Source organism: Zalophus californianus, chromosome 9, assembly GCF_009762305.2.
Source record: "Zalophus californianus isolate mZalCal1 chromosome 9, mZalCal1.pri.v2, whole genome shotgun sequence".
Classification (NCBI taxonomy): Eukaryota; Metazoa; Chordata; class Mammalia; order Carnivora; family Otariidae; genus Zalophus; species Zalophus californianus.
This window is the reverse complement of record NC_045603.1, coordinates 93511220-93532372: the sequence shown is the minus strand read 5'-3', so window position 1 is coordinate 93532372 and position 21153 is coordinate 93511220. Positions and strand designations below refer to the sequence as shown.

Genomic DNA, 21153 nt, shown 5'->3' with positions numbered 1-21153 from the left:
AATCTGATTCTGGCCTACATGCGGATATTCAATAAATACTTGTTAAATTAAATTGATTCAAGGTTTTATTTATTCAGCCTACTTAAAGCTTATGTAAACCCCTCGGAGATTTGTGTCAAGCTCTTAAGTTGGAAAATATATGAAAAGTAGAATTTTCACTAGACCTGCTTTCCTCTTAATGAGCTTTATGAGCTTAGTGTAAACTGGTGTGTGTGTGTGTGTGTGTGTGTGTGTGTGTGTGTGTGTGTGTGTGTGTGTGTGTGTGTGTGTGTGTGTGTGTGTGTGTGTGTGTGTGTGTGTGTGTGTGTCCAGGAGAGGGGAGAAGGAAGGAGGTGGTAAGGAGGAAACAGGAGAAAAGCCTGTTTCTGTCATTTCCTATGTTTTTCATTGCTATACTTATTAACCAGCTACTGCCCTCTAGCGTTCACTGTGTAAAGTTCTCTCCTGAATTCTATTTGCATCTAAAAACCCTGGACTCCAGGAAGAGGCAACCTCTTGTTTTGCAGATGGGCAAACTCAAGTCCAGAGACTGAGGTGTCAAACTGACCCAGGCAGTTTCCTGGATTCTTCAGGAGGGACCTCACTGTAACTCATCTGGCAAACCCTTTTTATTAAATGCCATTCCTCAGACATTTCAATAACTAATCAGTAAAAATTACAGCATATTTATTGTACATCAGAAACTAATATGACACTATGTGTTAACTTTACTGGAATTAAAAATAAATAAATGTTTTAAAATGCACATTAAAAATTGCAGCATAGTAATCATTTAACAATGTTAAAAGTTATGTTGTTTTCATTGTTATTCCAAATAAAGTCAAAATTGCCTGTTGGTGAAATTTAGATAAGGATTTATAAATATCATTGTTATGTTTTAAACTTGGTGAAGTTTAGAAAATTCCTGTATTACTTTTGTGTGTGTGTGTGTGGGGGGGGTAGGATAGTTAACTAGAATGGACCCAAAGTAGATTTGGCTGTTTATCAGAACTGACTTACCACTGTCTCCACGTAGGCTAATCTTCTGCTAGAGTTCTCCCAAAGGAACCTCTTCGCTCACTGATGGGGAAGGGGAGGGGGGGTTGTCATTTTAACTTAGAACACATATTTTCATCATTTAATCATTTTGTTGGTGGGAATAAATTGAAAGTTATCCAGCTGGATGTGTCACTTACAAGAACATTACTGAGTAACAAAAGATTTATTCAAATATTTAATTGGAAGGACATACATCTGGAATAACTTTTATTGGAATTCATATAAAAAAGAAAGTAAATCCATTAGAATTAATATCATAAACAGTTGACTTTATCTGGAACCAGAAATGTTAATGAACTGGAGCCTAAAAGTCCTAACCACTTTTCCTTGCAAAAAGCCAGTCATTTTTGAATTTATATGCCAATTATACTTTATTACTTTAGGTAGAGCTTTGTTTTCAGCAAATATTTTAGAGATAGATCACTCAAATTACCTAGTTTGTTTCCTTTCTCCCCTTGTCTTCAAAAACCAAGCAAAAAGAAAGTGGTAGGGGGCATCCGCCTATCTTCAAGACGCTTCAGACATCCTGCTAAGATCCGCGAGTCAGCAGGAAGTCACTGAGTTTGGGGTACTAGTAACTACACGAATGAAGAGACATCTAGTTTCCTCCTCAGATGTCAACATAGATCCCATTGATCAAATAATCCAGTCTCGAATAACGTCTCCTGCGGAGGGATTCCGAGAACATTCTGCCCAAGAGGACAAGGCCTATGGCTAGGAACAGAACCCCAAAGAGCAGGGTTCCGATGAGGAGCCATTTTTCAAATGGAAGGCCGTCTTGACTTTCTGGAACACTGTTCAGGGAGGAACCACCGGGTCTGGCCTTCCCATTTTCCTGGGAAGCAGTTTTATTTGGAGAAAAATCCACATTTGACGAAAGCAGCGTAGCAGTGGACGAATCCACCGTTGACAAAGAAAGTGTAGCAGGGTTATCATGGGCATCCTCTGTGTTTAAAGTGAGGTTGGAAATTTCTCGGAAGGGTGCCGTTTCTGGGGGGCTTTTCCAGTCCACGGGTGGCTCAGAGACGGTGTTTGAAACGGCTACTGTAGCTAGGCTAGCTTTGGGTTTAACCGCAGCATGGGTCAAAATGGTAGACAGGAGGGCTGTGGGGGGCTGGGACTTGCCCGGGGCTAGGGCTGGAGCTGAGGTGGCCATCTCTGGTTCAGAAGTCACAGAAGGTATCCCGCGAGCATTGGCGGTGGGGGGCGATGCCGGCTTTGGAGGGGCAGAGGTGATCCGCCGAGAGGCAACCGTCGTGGGGAGTGTTGTCACATGTTTAGGTAGCAGAGGAGATATTTTTTGCTCTGAGAAAAACTGTGAACTCTGAGAATGGCCTTCTTCTTTATAAACAGGGAAGGGTGTACTTGCTTGACTGATCTCGAATAGTTTCTCCAAGTGATCTAAGGATCCGACCTTCTGAGAAAATGCATCTCTCCGGAAGCTATCAGTGGGCTTTGAATGACCTGTCACGGGAGCGGGGGTGGGAGTGAGTCCCTGTGAAGACTGGCCATGGAGGAGAGAATCTTCTTGGGTTAACTCTCCGCTTGGCGAGTGAGTTCTGGCCAAAGTTGGAAAATCTGAAAAATGTAAAGAAAATTAAAAGGAGACTTAAATATTTCCATGTTGAGGCAGGTTAAAAAAAAAAAAAAAGACAAACGTATCAGCTTGTTCAGTAAATCCCCAAACTGTTGAAACTTGACATTTTGTAGAAACTTGCGCAAAATGGAAAAATACAAATTGCTAAATCAGAATCTGATGACACTGCCTCTCTACCAGATGCTGTGGTTTATTTCTAGAGTGATGGGACAGAGGAGAAATGTGTGGAGGAGGACCAGGCAAATTAAGGAAGAGGTGGGAGGAGCAGAGCAAGGGAGCTAAGAGGAGCTCAGGAGGTTTAGGAACATGGGGACGCGTAGGGGGCCAAGGCCAGGGAAGAGAGCTGGGCCGGGGTGACATGGCAGGAACTGGTGGAGAGAAGGCTCCGTGGGAAACCAGCAATCACCAAGGAGAGACTTCACAGCAAGGGCAGCCCACAGGCGAGGATGGCAACAAAGGCCTCGGGGCAATGAGAAGCAGGCAGAACCCGGGCCATTTGCCTGCCGCAAAGAGGAGGTTGGGCCCGGAGGGAAGGTCTGGTCTCCTCCCAGGGCACAGAGGCCAAGGCAGCAGCAGAAGGCTGATGACATTTTCCAATAATAAAAAACAACAACAACAAGGTTTTGGCCCCACACTCAGGGGAGCAAGGCAATCTGGGAGATTTAATTTTGACTCTCAAAGATTAACATTTCAGAGCCAATGTCTTAAGTCTGAGGACAATGGAACCAGTATTTGAAATGAGGATGGCCACGGTGCTGACATAAAGAGCAGAAAATCACACCGTTCTGGGGGCTGCTGGGGAGGAACCAGCCTCAGACCCTCCCCAGGGGCAAGAGAGAGTTTAGAATTGTGCCCTTAGTCTCACACGCCATTCATCACAGCTCAAACTGGAAAGGGTTTTGGAGCCATCCGGGGCAGGGAGCGATTATCTGAATCGCTCTGTATCACTCTGCTACTTCGCTAATCACTTCACTTAGATTTGAACTGCCGCAAACACAAGGAAGGAAGAAAAGGAATTTCTTAATGTTTATTGGTTAATTCTTCCCTGTTCTCTTTCTCCTTTTCTTCTTCAACTCCTCTCAATGCCAGTTTCTGAACCAGACCCCACTCTCCTCTCTGCTAACAGACAGATCCAGAGACAACCTCAGATTTGTAAATATCTTTGACCGCTCTGTAAGCTTCACACTTCAAAGAGGTCCTTTCGAATTGTCACTTATGGGGGCGCCTGGGTGGCTCATTTGGTCAAGCGGCTGACTTTTGACTTTGGCTCAGGTCATGATCTCAGGGTCGTGAGATAGAGCCCCACGTCGGGCTCAGTGTGGAGTCGGCTTGAGATTCTCTCTTTCCCTCCCCCTCTGCCCCTCCCCCTGCTTGCCCACATAAGCGTAAATAAATAAAATCTTAAAAAAAAAAAAAAAGAACTGTCACTTACTAGTCCATCTAGGACAGGGGTCAGCAAATTATGACCCGAGGGCCAAATCTGGCTTGCCACTTCTCTTTTTTTATTTTTTTAAGATTTTATTTATTTATTTGAGAGAGAGAGCACAAACGGGGGTGGGTGGAGCAGCAGAGGGAGAGGGAGAAGCAGACTCCCCGCTGAGCAGGGGGCCCGATGCGGGGCTCGATCCCAGGACTCTGGGATCACGACCCGAGCTGAAGGCAGACTTTTAACCGACTGAGCCACCCAGGCGTCCCTTGCCACTTCTCTTTGTATGGCTTATGAGCCAAGATCTACATTTCTAAATGGCTGACAAAAGTCAAAGAGGATAATATTTTGTGACACACGACAATTACATAAAATTCAAATTTCAATGTCTGCAAATAAAGCCTTATTGGCATGTAACGGTGCTCATTTGTTTATACATTGGCTGTGGGTACTTCATACTACAAGGACAGAGGTGAATAGGTACAACAGATTGCATATGGCCCATAAAGCCTAAAATACTGGCCTGGAAAGCCTAAAATACTTATCATTTTGCCCTCAACAGAAAATATTTGCAGACACCTGCTTTAGGATATAGTACTTTACTCTAAAATAGAATTTGGAGGATTGAAATGCCTCTCTCCTCCAACAATGCTGAAGAGTTTCTGCTGCAGGTTATATATCACATTTGCAGATATAACATCACGAGATAAACAGCATCTCTATTTTTAGGGAGTATCAGATTTTTTTTTAAAAAAACAGGACTCAACATATTTCATTTTAAACAAAATTTTTAAAAAAAATTTATTTATTTGAGAGAGAGAGAGAGAGAGAGAAAGTACGAGGAGGGGGGAGGGGCAGAGGGAGAGGGCAAGCAGGGAGTCCGACGTGGGGCTCCATCCCTGGACCCTGAGATCATGACCTGAGCCAAAGGCCGCCACTTAACTTGACTGAGCCACCCAGATACCCCAACATATTTCATCTTAAAGTTAAAAAAAAAAAGACTAGTTAAATAAATGCTCTGTGATGTGTATGAACTCAAAACTTAAAGCCATTGACGAAGAATGACCAAAACAGCTGCTTTCTTTCTCAAGAATGCAAGCTCATAAAGAAAGCAAGGCTAGGGCTAGTCCCATTTCTTGATAAGATTCATCTATTGGCAAAGATCCTAGAACCACACAGGGATTCTCAACACCTGCTCCGTTTACCTCACCCACTGATGTTTGCTATTGGGGTGTGGTGTTTTTCTTGCTCATGTAGAGGTGAGCCAGAGGGGACTGTGAAACAGCCCTGTGCCCTCAATCCCTCTTTTGAGTTTCAGTCTCAAGGGACTTCACAAAATAAAAAACTTAGGGACTGACTATTCCTTGGAAACCAACTGAGCAAACAGACTCCCAATTTATTCTATCTCTGAATTCCCCTATTCTAATCCTTTGTAGACATGACACACCACGAAGCTGAAAAAAAATTCAATAATGCCAAGTTGCAATGGTTTTGTAGAATGAACAGAGTACGCTGTTATCTTTCAAACTTTTGGTCTGTAAATATTAGCCTATCAGTTATAGGAAATCGAGTTCATCTGGAAACAAAACACCAAACAGGTAGCTATTTAATTTCACTCTAAACAGGAAGCAGATCGTTTATTTTTATGGGGAATCTTAATCCATCAACATGGGCAGATTCATAAATAGAATTACAAACTTAATTTGTAAACATCCTGTAGATTAAAAAGTCAGCGACATTCTATGTCCAGGGTTGGTGCCACTTTGCTCTGAGATAGCAAGCACCCTGCTCTGGGCTGAGGGCTCCCCCTGGTGGCTGATATAGGAACTGTTTGATTCTAATTCCACTTTTATTACCTTCATACCCTCCCTGAAAATGTTTATACACATGCCAAGTTCCCTTTTCTTCCATTTCCACTGGAGAGAATCTTTACCACACACTCCCTCTTTTACACATGCTTTATAAAGCAACGATATTACAGAGTATTATGAAAATTATAAAACAAATTCAACTATAATTTTTATTATATCCTAACGACTATTAACATTTCTGTATACCTTAAAATTTTTTTCATGTAATTGAAAAACAACGGCTGTTTTTCACCTGAAATTTTGTTTATTTATATACCTCAAACTTATTTTTTTTTAATTTTATTTATTTGACAGAGAGAGAGAGCACAAGCAGGGGAGCAGCAGAGGGAGAGGGAGAAGCCGACTCCCCAGGAGGACGCTGGGATCATGACCTGAGCCGAAGGCAGATGCTTAACCACTGAACCACCCAGGCGCCCCCTCAAACTTATTTTTTAATATCTGCATCATATTCCCTCAAGTGGATCCATTATATTTTACACCCAATCATTCTCTGGCAATTGGACATTTATGCTACTTTTAGTTTTTCACTCTTTAAACTAATTATACAATAAACAGCTTCAAACCAATAGCTTTTTCTTGTTTTGGTGTTGTGTCTTTCGATTTTATGGACGTAGAATTACTGGAGTAAATTACTTGTAATTTCTTTGACATGGTGCTTTAATGACGAAATAGAAGACAGACATAGGGAAGCACATGGAGAGTGGAAGAAGGGACAGAATGAAGAGGCAGTGAGAAGGAGTAAGAGAGGCAGAACGTTATGGTCCAGCTTCCATATGATGGGAGTTCCAGAAGGAGAAGAACAAACGTTCCAATCAGTGTCTTGAGCCCTGACCTCTTTGGAGACTAAGACTGGGATATCCATCTCCTGCTAGATACCACCCCTGGCTGTCTAATGCACTGGTCCAGGTGATCAAAGAGGAACAGCAAGAAGTATCACCACCACCCTGGAGGTCCCAATGTTTTTAGCCAAGCTGATATATATATACAGGCACGAAGTGAAGGAGCCATGCAGATCAGGGGCAGCCACTCTGGAGAGGGGGCAGGACAAGACTGTCTGTCCACGTAAAGTAAGGTCTTGAGTGTTTTGAGAAGTCTCATTTGTTCTATGCCTAGTGTTTTTAAAAATCATGATTTCACATTGTACATGCACATTATTTTGTTATTGTACATACAATTGTACATACACTTTAAGTCTTTCTAAGTATATAGTTCAGTGGCATTGAGTATATTCACCTTGCTCTGCAACCATCACCCTCATCCATCTCCAGAACTTTCTTCATCTTGCAGAACTGAAACTTTGCACCCTGTGCAAGTTTTCTTATATTTGGGTTTATATCACTACTTGGGAAGAATTTACACAAATAATTTGTGCTTTATGCTCCTGCTTAAAGGAATGTTTGATACATCTAGTTCCTTAACCAAAACTCTGACACAGGCTCACCCAGAGGACAAAGCAGAGTCTGTGCCCAGGCACCCTGGGTAGTTCATTCCCCAAAGTACCTCACACATAATACAGTCAAGAGAGGACCCTTGAGGGGTGCCTGGGTGGCTCAGTTAAGTGACCGACTCTTGATTTCGGCTCCGGTCATGCTCTCAGGGTCCTAGAATTGAGCCCCATGTCAGGTTCCACTCTTAACACGGAGTCTGCTGTCTCTCTCTCCCTCTGCTTCTCCCCTTGTTCTCTCTCTCTCTCTCTCTCTCAAATAAATAAATCTTCAAAAAGAGAGAGAACCCTTGATTGCAGTCCCCCTCCCAACCCTAAAACCAGTCTCCTCAAACCTTCTCCAGCTCAGTAGATGTTGCCAACATCCATGTAGACGCTCAAGCGAGGCCTCAACTCGAATGCTTCTCTCTTCCCTGTTGTCACCCCCCACCCCACACCATCGGCAAGTCCTGTCAGTTCTACCTCTGAAATGGCCATATTTTTACTTCTCTCCACCTCATTTGCTACCTCCCTGGTCCACAGTGCCATGGTCTTTCACTGGGATCTCGCCCCACCTCCTACCCTGTCTTCCCACCTGCCTCTCTTGCCGCTGCATTTTTGTCCATCCCCAGCTGAGCAGTCCCAGTGAGCTTTGCGAAATTACCTTGAAAACACCACATTACATGCTGCTCAAAAACTCCCAACGGCTTCCTGTTAAGCCCCTAAAATAAGAACTTCCTACTCTGGCTTCCAAAACGTTATGTGATCTCCCTGCTTTTCAAACTTCTTGCATATCACTCTTTATATGGTTCACTATGAGTCAGCCAGCTGGGACTGAAGTGTTTATTCTTCAATACTTCAAAACTATTCTGCCCCAGGATATTGGAATGGGCTATTTCCTCTGCCTGAAGTTCTTCTCAGATCTCACATCTGACTTCTTACTGTTCAGATCTCAGTCGAGGGGTTATTTCTTCACAGATGCTTCCTCTGATCACCTAATCAAGATAGTCCACTCAGTGATCATCTATTACATTGTCTTTGCTCATCCGCATAGCACTTGTGACTATATTTTTCTTGATTACTTACTTATGGTGATTATTATCTCTCCTAAAACATAAGTTCCAGAGGTAAGGACCTTGTTTTTCATGTTTAGTGTTATATTTTTGTGTCCTTAAGGCGGAAAAAATGTTTGGCACCTAGGAGATGCCAAGTAACATTTGTTGTTTATTGAGTAAATGAACATATAGAATATTATTAATCATCAAGGGTGTAATGACAAAAACTTTCTAAAACTTAAGTAAAAGGAAACTTGATACCAAAAGCATTTCATCCTGAAAAACTAACAAGCCAAAATCTCACCAAGACATATCTGAATAATTATATTATTTTTCAGTTGTTTATTTTCTGTATTCTGAACAAATATGTTTAGTATGGAGACTATATTTCCAATGCCTTGCACAGAATTTGGCACATGGTAGATGCACAGTAAATACTTCTTGAATGAACTTCCCTCCAGGTCTGGATAATAAAATCCAGTGTTTGATTTCAGCTAATGTTATTATAAAATAATTGGAAAGTAAAGACAAACATACTGGAATTTTATCTCAGGAAGGTAAAAACAAAAGCTACACAACACAAAATACTATCATTTGGAGATCTTTCATTGGAAAAAAGATGGTTGATTTAATAAACTGAACTTTAAATTGTGAGAGTTTTTCAATGTGCCTCTGTATTTATGACCACTTTTGGTAGTTTTACTTAGACTCTTTTGTAGAAAATATTTCACATGAACCACATCCTTAAATAATTCCAATCACCAAAGAAAAAGAACAATGTTATTCTTACCTCTAATTATCCTGTAACTCATAAGTCCCTTTGCTAGTTTCAGTGGACAAGCTTCCTCGCTGGGACAGAAAAAAAGGTAGCAGTTGGGTTGTCTAGCTGTTTTTCGAGTGTCGAAGATCATCAAGTTACATGCTTTGTCTCCTGCAATGAAAGGCTTCGTAAGCATTATACTGAAATAGGAGACTTTAAAGAGTAGGCAATGATTTATTCTACTATCCAACACAAACACCTTCCTTCACATTGTTCATTTGCTGGCTGACCGCTGACTCATTTCCTCTTCCTTAGTCACGTAAAGCAATTTGTAAAGACCTTGGGTTTAAACATCTGAATTAAGGTAATTCTGGCAAAACCAACTTTAGGTAGTACATTTAATTCTTTTTTTAAAATAATACATTTAACTCTTTAGATAAGCCTTCCATTTGCTAAATATCCATGGAAACATCCACAGAAATACTGACTTCACAATCTTTACACAACCCACAACTGAGTTGGGACTTAAGAAATTGATCTAACCGGGGCGCCTGGGTGGCTCAGTTGGTTAAGCAACTTCCTTCAGCTCAGGTCATGATCCTGGAGTCTCGGGATCGAGTCCCGCATGGGGCTCCCTGCTCGGCGGGGAGTCTGCTTCTCCCTCTGACCCTCCCCCCTCTCGTGCTCTCTATCTCTCATTCTCTCTCTCTCTCAAATAAATAAATAAAATCTTAAAAAAAAAAGAAATTGATCTAACCTAATGATTTCATCTATCTCTTGTATCCAGAAGGCAGACACCTATCTCAGACACCTATGAAGCCACCTACCCGACTTTCTTGGGTAGAATTACTAAATTCAGCATCATCCTATTATGCCTCCTTCCACAAAGGGTCTGAGTAGTGTATGGAATACAAAGTCCATTTTTTACTTTTATCAGTACAATTCTTCTTTTGATTTTTTTTCTTCACATTTCTACTCTTCCTTTTCTCTGCTTTTCCATTTTCCTTCCTTTCTGGCTTTTCACTCTTAGCTTTTATTTCTGACTTCTTTTTCTCTTCCTCTTCCGCCCAATAGAAGTTATACTTTCTATTCATTATGGCCTAGAGTTGGCTTTGGCCTCAGTCTAGTACAGTCTCACTTCTTGGCCAGTGACCCTTGAGGGATCAGTATACCCCTGGTCAGGATGAAGGTTAAGAGGCATATAGGCTAATTATTAAAAATGCATGCTCTTTCTCACCATACACACACACACACACACACACACACACACACACACACACACACACACACACACACACGTGTTAACTAACCTTGTTGTATCATTTCATAATAGATACATGCATCAAATCATCACACTGTATATCTTTAGTTTATACAATATTATATGCCCAATATATCTCAGGAAAGCTGTGGGAAGAAACCCTGCATAACTGGCCATCAGTACCACGTCTTCAAATCAGGCCACGGTTAGGATCAACCTTGACTCCCTCATTTGGAAATAAGACTCAGTGAGCGTCTGTGGGGACCTGATCATGTTGGCTCTCCATCACTCAGGCAACAACTTTAGCTTTTCCTTTCTCAGCAATGGGATAATTCTGCAATACCATTTTTTGGGGGGCACATAGGTAAAGGGGAGGGTCCATAGTTGTATGCAAAATCTTGTGTCCTTTGTACTTCTGGGCATTCTTCTGGCGTCTGTGACTCCAAGCAAATTATCAAAGTGCTTTTTTGAACCCTAAGCAGTTAAAGGCCATTGCTCAATAAATGAGGAAAAAGTCTGAGATCCATTAAATGAGACCCACAATTACCTCTGCTTACAGTAAAGCAGTAACAGTAATTTTGCTTGTACAATAAAGCAGCAAACCCCCATTTCTTACTAAACACCCATTATGGAACTGAAAAGCAAAGCAAGGTTTCCTGTTTTGCCAGCAGACACCCACACAGCATTCACTCCTGTTTGCAGATGATTTTCTATTTCACATAAATGTTGATAACATTTAAAGAAAAACCAGAAATTTAAATTAAATCTCTGTAATTTCCATAAATCAGTCTATAAAGAATGTCCAAAAGCACACTGCCAAGTTTGAGACGACCACTGAAGGGTTTTTTTTTTTTTTTTTTTTGTCCTCCTGACATCAAATAAATATGTGGTATTGTTTCCACACTAATTCTCCAATTCTCTGATTCTCTGACACTACCTATCTTACAACTCAATTCAATTCTTACGCTAACTACCTGAAGTTATCATGAGACTCCATAGGTTTAAGGGATCAGTCCCATAAGACTGTCCTCACTTAAGATGCCAGTCAAAAGTATCCGGTCCTAGGGAGACGCCTAGGTGGCTCAGTTGCTTAAGTGTCTGTAGGCTCAGGTCATGAACTCAGAGTCCTAGGATTGAGCCCTGTGGGGGCTCCCTACTCAGCAGGGAGTCTGTTTCTCCCTCTCCCGTGGCTTGTGCGCTCTCTCTTTCTCTCAAATAATACTACTACTAATAATAACAATAATAATAATAATAAATATCAGGTCCTAGGTTACTCACACTTCTGCCCAGTGTGGCTATAAATTCAGGTTCCCACAACCCCTTACTTCAGGTTTGATAATTTGTTAGAACTACTCACAGAACTCAGGAAAAAGCTATACTTACTATTACATTTTGTTGTAAAAGACAGAAATGAACAGCCAGATGAAGGGTAGAACGGGCAAGATCTGGAAGTGTCCTGACTGCAGGAGCTTCTGTCCTAGGGGAGCTGGAGTGCACAACCCTCCTGGACACATGGATGTGTTCGCCAACTTGGAAGCTGCCTAAAACTATGGTTTCAGGATTTTTATGGAGATTTCATTATGTGGGCATAACTGACTAAATCATTGGCCGTTGGTGACTGAATTCAATCTCCAGGTCCTCTTTTTTACTTGGAGGTGGGGGTGGGGCTGAAAGTTCCAAACTTCTAATCAAGGCTTGGTCTCTCTCGAGCCCAGTACCCACCCTGTAGCTATCTAGGGAGCCACCAAGAGTCATCGCATTAGCACAAACTCAGGTGTGGTTGAAAAGGGCTCATAATGAGTAACGAAAGAAGCTCCTCTGCTTAGGAAATTGCAAGGTTTTTAGGAGCTCCGTGCCAGGAACCAAGAACAAAGATTATATGCATACATTTCATACCACACCTATTATAGAAAGAAAAGAAACTAAAGATATAAGAGAAAACACATGATTTGGTCGGCTGATAAGTGAGGTTAAGAACCATTAGTCCAGTGTTCACTAGCTCTTCTAAGCCCCTTGATGGCAAGACCCTGTCCATCTCATTCATTGTTTTGTCTCCAGCACCTGCCAAGGCATCTGGTGCTCAATAAATTTTGTGTGTGTTTTCTCGTTGCTGTTGTTTGTTCATTTATTTTCATTTACGGAGTTAGAACAGGATCATAAACACCTGAAAAATGATCACTGTTTCACTGTTTCTTTTTCAGGTCATAGGTCTGAAACTTGAAATATGCAAAGGTATGGTTCAAACCTGTGGGCCTCAGTTTCCTTCTGTGTCACGTGAATGGGTCAGACCAAACAATTTCCCATGTCCCTTAAGGATTTTTGTTTCTAAGGTATTGGAAACCTCTTAGATACCTATTAGCACATAACACCAGTGGTTCTCAGCCTTTTTTCTAACCAGACACCTGTGATATACACACACACTCATTAGTAACTTTGCCTCAGCTTAGGGGAGGAGAGGACACACTTGTGGAACATTCTCCCAGTGGTTTTGTTACCCACATTTCTACCCCACTGAGAATCACTAGGATAATCTACGCAGTCACATCAACCAGCTACCATCAGTGTCACAAAACACTTGGCATAAAGAGCTGCCAAGAGACTATTACTTACCTGTTATGTTTTTTGTTGAACAGCAAGAATTAATGCAGTCTTCCTGAGTTAATGTATGTATGGGTTCATTGCCTCTAATTCCCTTAGAAAGAGATGATTGGATGTCAATGACAACATCTTCTAAACTCTTGGTAGGGCAATTCTGACTGGTCGACTGCCTTAGTGTCAGGAAACAAATTATTACACAAGTGTAAGTCAAGCTCCATTTGTCCCTAAAGAACATTTTAAAATTTCAGTTTAGTCTTAGTCTTCAAAGGTCAAGGATAATCCTCCCTCTGGTCTGAGTTTGCTTCAAGAAGTTTGTACAGATCGTGGAATTTCTCTCTGGAACAAAAATAAAACATCTGCAATGAGTTTTGTTTCTTTTAATAAATCTAGCAAAGATACAGTTCATGTCCTTCAAGTCAATGTATACAATTCATGATTTTAAAACAGAAATAAACAAGCATTTTTTATGTTTCACTTTTAATAGATCAAGACAACCTTTCATTAAAAACTTGGTAAAGAGGGGCGCCTGGGGGCTCAGTTGGTTGAGCATCCAACTCTTGATTTCAGTTCAGGTCATGATCTCAAGGTCATGGGATCAAGCCCCGTGTCAGGCTCCGTGCTCGGCAGAGAGTCTGCTTGAGATTCTCTCTCCCTCTCTCCCTCTGCCCCTGCCCCCTGTGCACTGTCTCTCTAAAATAAATAAATACATCTTAGGAAAAAACCTTGGTAAAGAACTAATTAGCACAAACACATATACTATCCCATCAATGCTTAAAAGCTGACCAGTGTCTATGATGGAAGAGTTATAAACAGCAGGCCTGCCCCCAAGTTCTAGAATTCTTTCTCTTCTTGCTTCTCCTAACCAGGAGGAGACGGGACACAAAATTTCTAGTCACTGATAAAGCAGCGATAATACGCTTGACCATGGTTTGTTTCTTGGTAATAATAAGTACCATTTTTAAATCACCTACTAGGTGGTAGGCAATGTGCTATGAAACATACATATATTGTCCTATTTAATCCTTATACCAGTTCTGCAAAAAAAGGTATTACTTTCCTCATTTATAGATGAGGAAACTGGGGCTGTCTTTCTTGATGCTGCCTCTCCTTAGGTATCAAACCAGAGACAGGTAACTCTAATAATTTAATTCTAACAGTTAGCTGGTCAGTAGAGGGAACTCATTCATTTCCAGAATACAAATTGTTCACTGAATGATAGTCTAGAGCAGAATTACTACCTCTGTGGGGCACCTGGGTGGCTCAGTCAGTTAAGCAAGCGAGTCTTATTTCGGCTCAGGTCATGATCTCAGGGTTGTGAGATCGAGCCCCATGGGATTCTCCCTCTCCCTCTCCCTCTGCCCCCCTCCCCTGCTCACAAACAAGCACTCTCTCTCTCTCTTAAAAAAAAGAAAGAATTACTGCTTCTTGAATCTTCTTCTTCCTTTTTTTTTTTTTTTTTGGTCATGAATCCAACCCCTTTGATAGTCTGGTGAAGCTTAGAAGCTTAGGATCTTTTCGGAGAGACATGCTTTAAAATACAAATTTTAAATATATATGATTACAAAGGGAGCCAGTTATATGAAATATAATTATCAAATTAGTTTTTAAAATATGCCTACAAAACTCTGATGTAAAATAGCAAAGAAAATTCAAATAAATGGAGAGATGATCCGTGTATGATATTAAGATATCCATTCTTCCCAACTTGATCTATAGATTCAGTGTAATCCCAATAAAGTTCCCAGCAAGTTATTTTGGGGATCTCAACAATTTTAATTTTGATTTTTTTTAAAGATATATTTATTTGATAGAGAGAGAACACATGTTGGGGGGGCAAGTAGAGGGAGAAGGAGAGGGGTAATTTCAAGCAGACTCCCCACTGAGCATGGAGCTGGATGCAGGGCTCAATCTCACGACCCTGACATCATGACCTGAGCCAAAATCAAGAGTCAGACACTTAATCAACTGAGCCACCCAGGCATGACTTAAAGTGTTGATTTTAAAGTTTACATGGAAATGCAGAAAGGCCCAGAACAGCCAACACAATACTGAAGAAAAACAAAGTTGGAGAATTCACACTACCTAACTTCAGTACTTGGTATATAAGTTACAGTAATCAAGACAGTGTGGTTCTGCCAAAAGAACAAACAGAAAAATAGAACAGAATAATAAGCCCAGAAATAGACCCACACAAATTCAGTCAACTGATGTTTAACAAAAGAGCAAAGGCAATTCAATAGAGAAAGGATAGCCTTCTCAAAATTACTACTAGAACCCATACGCAAAAAGATAAATCTAGATACAAACCTTCCATCATTTATAAAAATTAACTCAAAATGTATCATAGACCTAAATATAAAATGCAAAACTATAAAACTCCTAGAGGAGCACCTGGCTGACTCAGTTGGTAGAGCATGTGACTCTTGATCTCAGGGGGTTGTGAGTTTGAGCCCCACGTTGGGTGTAGAGATTCCTTAAAAATAAAATCTTTAAAATAAGAAAGAAACCTCCTAGAATATAACATAGGAGAAAATCTTTGTGAACTTAGATTAAGCAATGAGTTTTTAGATATAATACCTAAAGCACAATCCACTAAAGAAAAAAATTGGTAGGTCGGATTTCATTAAAATTAAAACTTCTGCTCTGCCCAAGACACTAAGAAAATAAAAAATATAAGCCTCAGACTGGGAGAAATATTTGCAAAACACATATCTGATAAAGGACAAGTAGGTAAAGTATACAAAGAACTCTTAAAACTCAGAAAACAACCCAATAAAAAATGGGCAAAGTATCTGAACAGACACCACACCAAAGGAGATATACAGATGATAAATAAGCAAATGAAAAGGTGCTCAACATCATAGTCATCAGAGAGCTGCAAATTAAAACAATGAGATACCACTCTACACCTATTGGAATGACTAAAATCCAGAAAACAGACAATACCAAATCTTACAAAAATCTATATACAAATGTTTATAGTAACTTTATACATCATGGCCAAAAACTGGAAATGACCAAGATGTTCCTTCAATAGGTGAATGGATAAACAAAATGTGGTATATCCATACAGTAGAGTATTATTCAGTAGTAAAAAGAAATGAGCTATCAAGCCACAAAAGGACATAGAGGAAACATAACTGCATACTGCTAAGTGAAAGAAGCCAGTCTGAAATGTATGACTCCTTGTCAACTATATGACATTCTGGAAAAGGCAAAACTACATCAACAGTAAAAATATTAGCAGTTGCTAGGCAGAGGAAGGGAGGGATGAATAGGTGGAGCACAGGGGATTTTTATAGTGAGGTTATTCTATAGGCTACTGTAATGATTGTTACATGTCTTTACATTTGTCAAAACCCACATAATGGTACAATACAAAGAGTCCCTAATATTGGGGGACCTCACTGGCTCAGTTCGTGGAGCATGCAACTCTTGATCTCAGGGTTGTAAGTTTGAGCCTGACATTGGGTGTAGAGATAACTTAAAAATAAAATCTTAAAAAAAAAAGGAGTGATCTCTAATATAAACAAATAGATGTTAGTAAAAAAAATTAAAAAGCAAAAAAACAAACATATATTACCCATATACAGTAACAGTCCAAGTCCAATATCGTCCTTACTATTGTGTCCAATTCTTATAAACAGTTAAATAAGTAACATTTATGTTTCTCAAGTGCCAGTCTCTATACTAAGCACTTTACATGTGTCATGTCACCTAATCCTTACAAGAATCCTGATAGATTCCCAATCCTTATGAGATAGATCTCATTATTAACCCCATTTTCAGGGGTGCCTGGGTGGTTCAGTTGCTTAGGCTGCTGCCTTCAGTTCAGATCACGATCCCAGGTCCTGGGATTGAGCCCCGAATCAGTCTCCCCGCTCAGTCTGGCTCTCCTCTCCCTCCCTCGGCCCTCATGCTCTCTCTCAAATACATAAAATCTTTACTTATTTATTTATTTTTTAAAGATTTTATTTATTTATTTGACAGAGAGAGACACAGTGAAAGAGGGGAACACAAGCAGGGGGACTGGGAGAGGGAGAAGCAGGCTCCCCACCGAGCAGGGAGCCCAATGCGGGGCTCGATCCCAGGACCCTGCGATCATGACCTGAGCCGAAGGCAGACACCCAACGACTGAGCCACCCAGGCGCCCCTCAAATACATAAAATCTTTTAAAAAAAATTAGTCCCATTCTCAGTCAAAATAGAAACAATCGTGGGATATTTGTGTTTATTTTTTTTTTTTAAGATTTTTATTTATTTGACCAAGAGAGACACAGAGAGAGAGGGAACACAAGCAGGGGGAGTGGGAGAGGGAGAAACGGGCTTCCAGCCAAGCAGGGAGCAGGGAGCCCGGTGTGGGGTTCAATCCCAGGACCCTGGGACCATGACCTGAGCCGAAGGCAGACGCTTAACGAACTGAGCCACCCAGGCGCCCCTTTCTGCTTCTTTATTAACCTAGTGAATAACAAGTGGTACATCTAATAACTGCCATAATGTTGAATATTTTATTTATTTATTTATTTATTTATTTATTTATTTATTTATTTATTTGAGAGAGAGAGAGAGAGAGCCCACGTGGGGGGAAAAGCAGAGGGAAAGGGACAAGCAGACTCCACCTGAGCACGGAGCCCCATGGGGCTTGATTTCACAACCTTGAGATCATGACCTGAGCTGAAATCAAGAGTCAGAGGCCCGACAGACCGAACCACCCAGGTGCCCCTAATAAACCACCATAATTTTGAAGGATTGTTAAATATACAGGATACTTGAGATCCATGTAATAAGTAATATGATATGAAAACACGTGTGATTCCTGCTGGTGGCAAATTACAGCTGCCTCTATCTAGTTCTATGGCTTTTGACTAGCGCCTCTTAGAGGTCATGTTCCATTTCAGTTCGAGGCTACTAAAATAATAAATGTTCCCACTGAAGTTCTCAGATTTTTTGAATACTATCCCGGGCTTCCCCAGGTTAAGAATCCTAGCATAGGGCCCCTGGGTGGCTCAGTCAGTTAAGTGTCTGCCTTCAGCTCAGGTCATGATCCCAGGGTTCTGGGATCGAGCCCCGTATTCCGGCTCTCTGCTCAGCGGGGAGTCTGCTTCTCTCTCTCTACCCCTGTTTGTGTTCCCTCTCTCGCTGTATCTCTCTCTGTATCAAATAAATAAATAAAAAACCTTAAAAAAAAGAATCCTGGCACAAGTTATCTTCTTATGCTGTCACATTTCCCAAGTCTTTTTTCTAGCCATCGAGAAAACCAAACAGGAACGAAAGAGGAAAACCAGGCCCATACTTTACTTTGAATGGATTCTGACAGAATCTTTCCTGGAGTTCTTGCAGAGAAGCCGAACTAAGCAAGGGGATGGCGTAGGAATTGTGCTTTCTGTACGCAGCACCTTTTTAGCATCTGGACTGCAAGAAGTCCTGAAGAGTTTTTCTCGCTCAAGATGCTCAACAACTACTAGGTAAAGTAATTCTTCTAATCATTATTACTTAGGCCTTAAAGGTCCACAGCCAAGTTGAATTCCATTGAAAGGTAGGGGGGAAAGGATACAGGTGGGAGCGAGAGGAAGCACCTGAGCTTTAACGCCTGCTTACTACCGTCACTAAAACGCACTTGTATACAACTGTGCCAAATACTGGAAATCATTTTCTTTCCCTTCCTTTGAGGAAATGCATGTCGCTTACGGAGCGTTCTTCAGCCTCTCCTGATGACTACGCGGAGCCAGCGCCGTTTATGACAGGTCCTGTTGCGCGAGGCTGGAGATCCCCTCTGGGGGTCCGCAGCCCCACCAACACCCGGGCCAGCCCCTCCTCGCCCCAGCCCGGGTCTTGGCGCTCCGGGAGAGGTAGAGGGGAGCGCCAGGAAAGGACGGTGGGGGCGGGGGGGGCTCGCTCTCAGCGGTCCGCCTGGAGGGGAAGGCGGCGACGCCTTTACCTGGCAGCGACAGGCCCCGGGGGCCCCGGTGTCCTACCCGGGCGAGGGGACAGCCCCGGCGCGCTCGCGGGCCAGGAGCGGCAGATCCGCGCGCGGGTCTCGGCGAGGACCGCAGGGATGCTCCGCAGCTCCCGCCTGCCCGCGGGTCGTGTGCTTAGCCAGTTCCTGCTTCCGTTGCGGCGACCGAAAGTTGGCCGGGGAGGGCACATTCCTGCCCTGCAACCCGGAGCTGCTTCCGCGCCACTGGGAGCGCGGTCCCCCGAGAGCCCCTCCCTGCGGTGGCTCCCGGCACCCCGCGACCGCGCTGAGCCCCAGACTGCGCCGGCTGCTGCCCCCCACCTCCGGCCCCGCAGCTTCCTCATGCGGGGGGCGTGCGCGCGACCCGCGGGGGTGTCCGCAGGTCTGCAGTGGCGCCTTCTCGTCCGCAGAACGCGTGATCACACCAGAGGAAAGTCAAACATTACAAAACGTGTGCACTGCAGGCTGCCTCTCCCGGCTGTGTCCTGGTCCAGTTCCCCTTCGCAGAGCCACCTCTGAGCGCAGTTTCTCCACTTAGGAGTTCACAGGGATTTCTATCTGGGGCCTGGTTATGGGAATTCTGTTTCGATTACTCCAGGCATGCAGGGTCCTCAATTAGAGTTGGCAGTTCTCCAGTTAAACGTCCTTTAAGTCCAGCCTCAGCGAAGGCATCCGGATTCCTCCCGGATTTACTGTTTATAGGTATAGATAACAGTGAAAATAATGGTGTCCGCTATAGTTATTAAAACGTACCCCCTGACATTTAGCATAGTACCTGGCATGTAATAGGTACTCAATAAATATTTAACTAAAATGTATTTGTTGAGTGAACGAATGGAAAGGAACTACTTAAGCATAGGTTGTAGAAGTGTGTTTCTAAATCCATGCTCGTTCACCCCCACCTCTGTATAAGTGCAAACAGATGCAACTTTACCAAACCACTGATAATTAACTCGCAAAAGGTCTAAACCTTAGGCAACATCTCTACCTGCTCCCTGTTGAAGAGCTTTCAAACCTAAAGCATTAAGCCATTGTAACTTTTTATTCTAGGCCTGATGCAGCCGTTCTGGTTTTAACCAATAGCTATTAGAACCAATAGCTATATGTTGACTGAGAATACATGTGAACAAAGGTCCTTTGAATGAAATTAACTCTACCAGTTGTATCCAGAGGATGACCTACTCTTGAATTACAAAAATGTTGCAAATATTTGGTTTCAAAGAGTTACTTACCATGGGCTCCTGGGTGGCTCAGTGGTTAGGCGTCTGCCTTTCTGCTGGGGTCAAAATCCCAGGATCCTGGGATGCACCCCCCAATCCTGCTCAGCTGGGAGTTGGCCTCTCCCTCTCCCTTTCCCGGTTCCGCTCTCTCCCTGCTTGTGCTCTCTCGATCTTTCTCTGTCAAATAAATAAATAAAATCTTTAAAAAAAAGTTACCGAAGTAAACTCCAGAGTGATTTCGCATTGGAGTAATTTCGCTGTTGCAGCAAAAAACTGATGTAAACAGTACATTTTATCTCTGCAGATGATATACTTGAGGGTGTAGGTAGGGAAAGGTCACATGCTTTGTGTCCCTTCACAGGATAGTCCCTGCTAGTCACTAAGTAGAACTTTCCTTCACTTAGAAGTTTCAGATTTAGGGTTTTAAACAATGAACCTGTTATTGTTGAAGTGACATATTCTTTTTTTCAGTTATGACACTGAACAGAGGACACTGCTGAAAATAATGAAAAAAATTTTTCTACTGACATGAACTGTGTTTAAGTTATAAAAAAAATCTCTTTTCATCTCATTGCCTGAAAAGATTCTTGATCCTCTTCTCCTGATACCATTTATGTGGAGGCAGATTTTTTAAAATGCATTTTATTCAGAAAACATGTATTAAACACGTGCAGGGGGAATGAAAGACCCATAAGACATTGGAGCTACCTTCAAGATGCTTATAGTGTAGAAGACAGACAATCAAATCAGTTTTTGTGTAAAGAATTAATGTAATGCTAGAAGATGCTAAGGAACCTCAAAAAGGGACGTATAATCTGGACTTCTGGGAGAAAATGAAAAATTTAATATTTTTTAAAAGATTTTATTTTTTTAGAGCAGTTTTAGGTTCACAATACAATTGACAAGAAGTTTCCCATATACCTCTTGCCCCCACACATGCACAGCCTTC

At 42.0% G+C, this 21153-nt stretch overlaps 1 protein-coding gene across 2 annotated transcripts; it reads right to left on the bottom strand.

The window, feature by feature from the left end:
• Nucleotides 1-1182: 1182 nt before the first annotated feature.
• MANSC1 (MANSC domain containing 1) lies at nt 1183-19149 on the bottom strand. Of its 2 annotated transcripts, none has more exons than XM_027593326.2 (4): nt 19004-19149; nt 13042-13365; nt 9201-9341; nt 1183-2616 (listed from the first exon to the last, which is right to left on the bottom strand). In XM_027593326.2, the coding sequence occupies exons 2-4, from the start codon at nt 13262-13264 to the stop codon at nt 1649-1651; spliced, it is 1332 nt and encodes a 443-aa protein (XP_027449127.1). In that variant the 5' UTR covers nt 13265-13365; nt 19004-19149; the 3' UTR covers nt 1183-1648. The 2 variants fall into 2 exon arrangements, with proteins under 2 accessions (XP_027449127.1, XP_027449126.1); XM_027593325.2 differs by having other exon boundaries at nt 18967-19121.
• Between the last annotated feature and the right edge of the window lie 2004 nt (nt 19150-21153).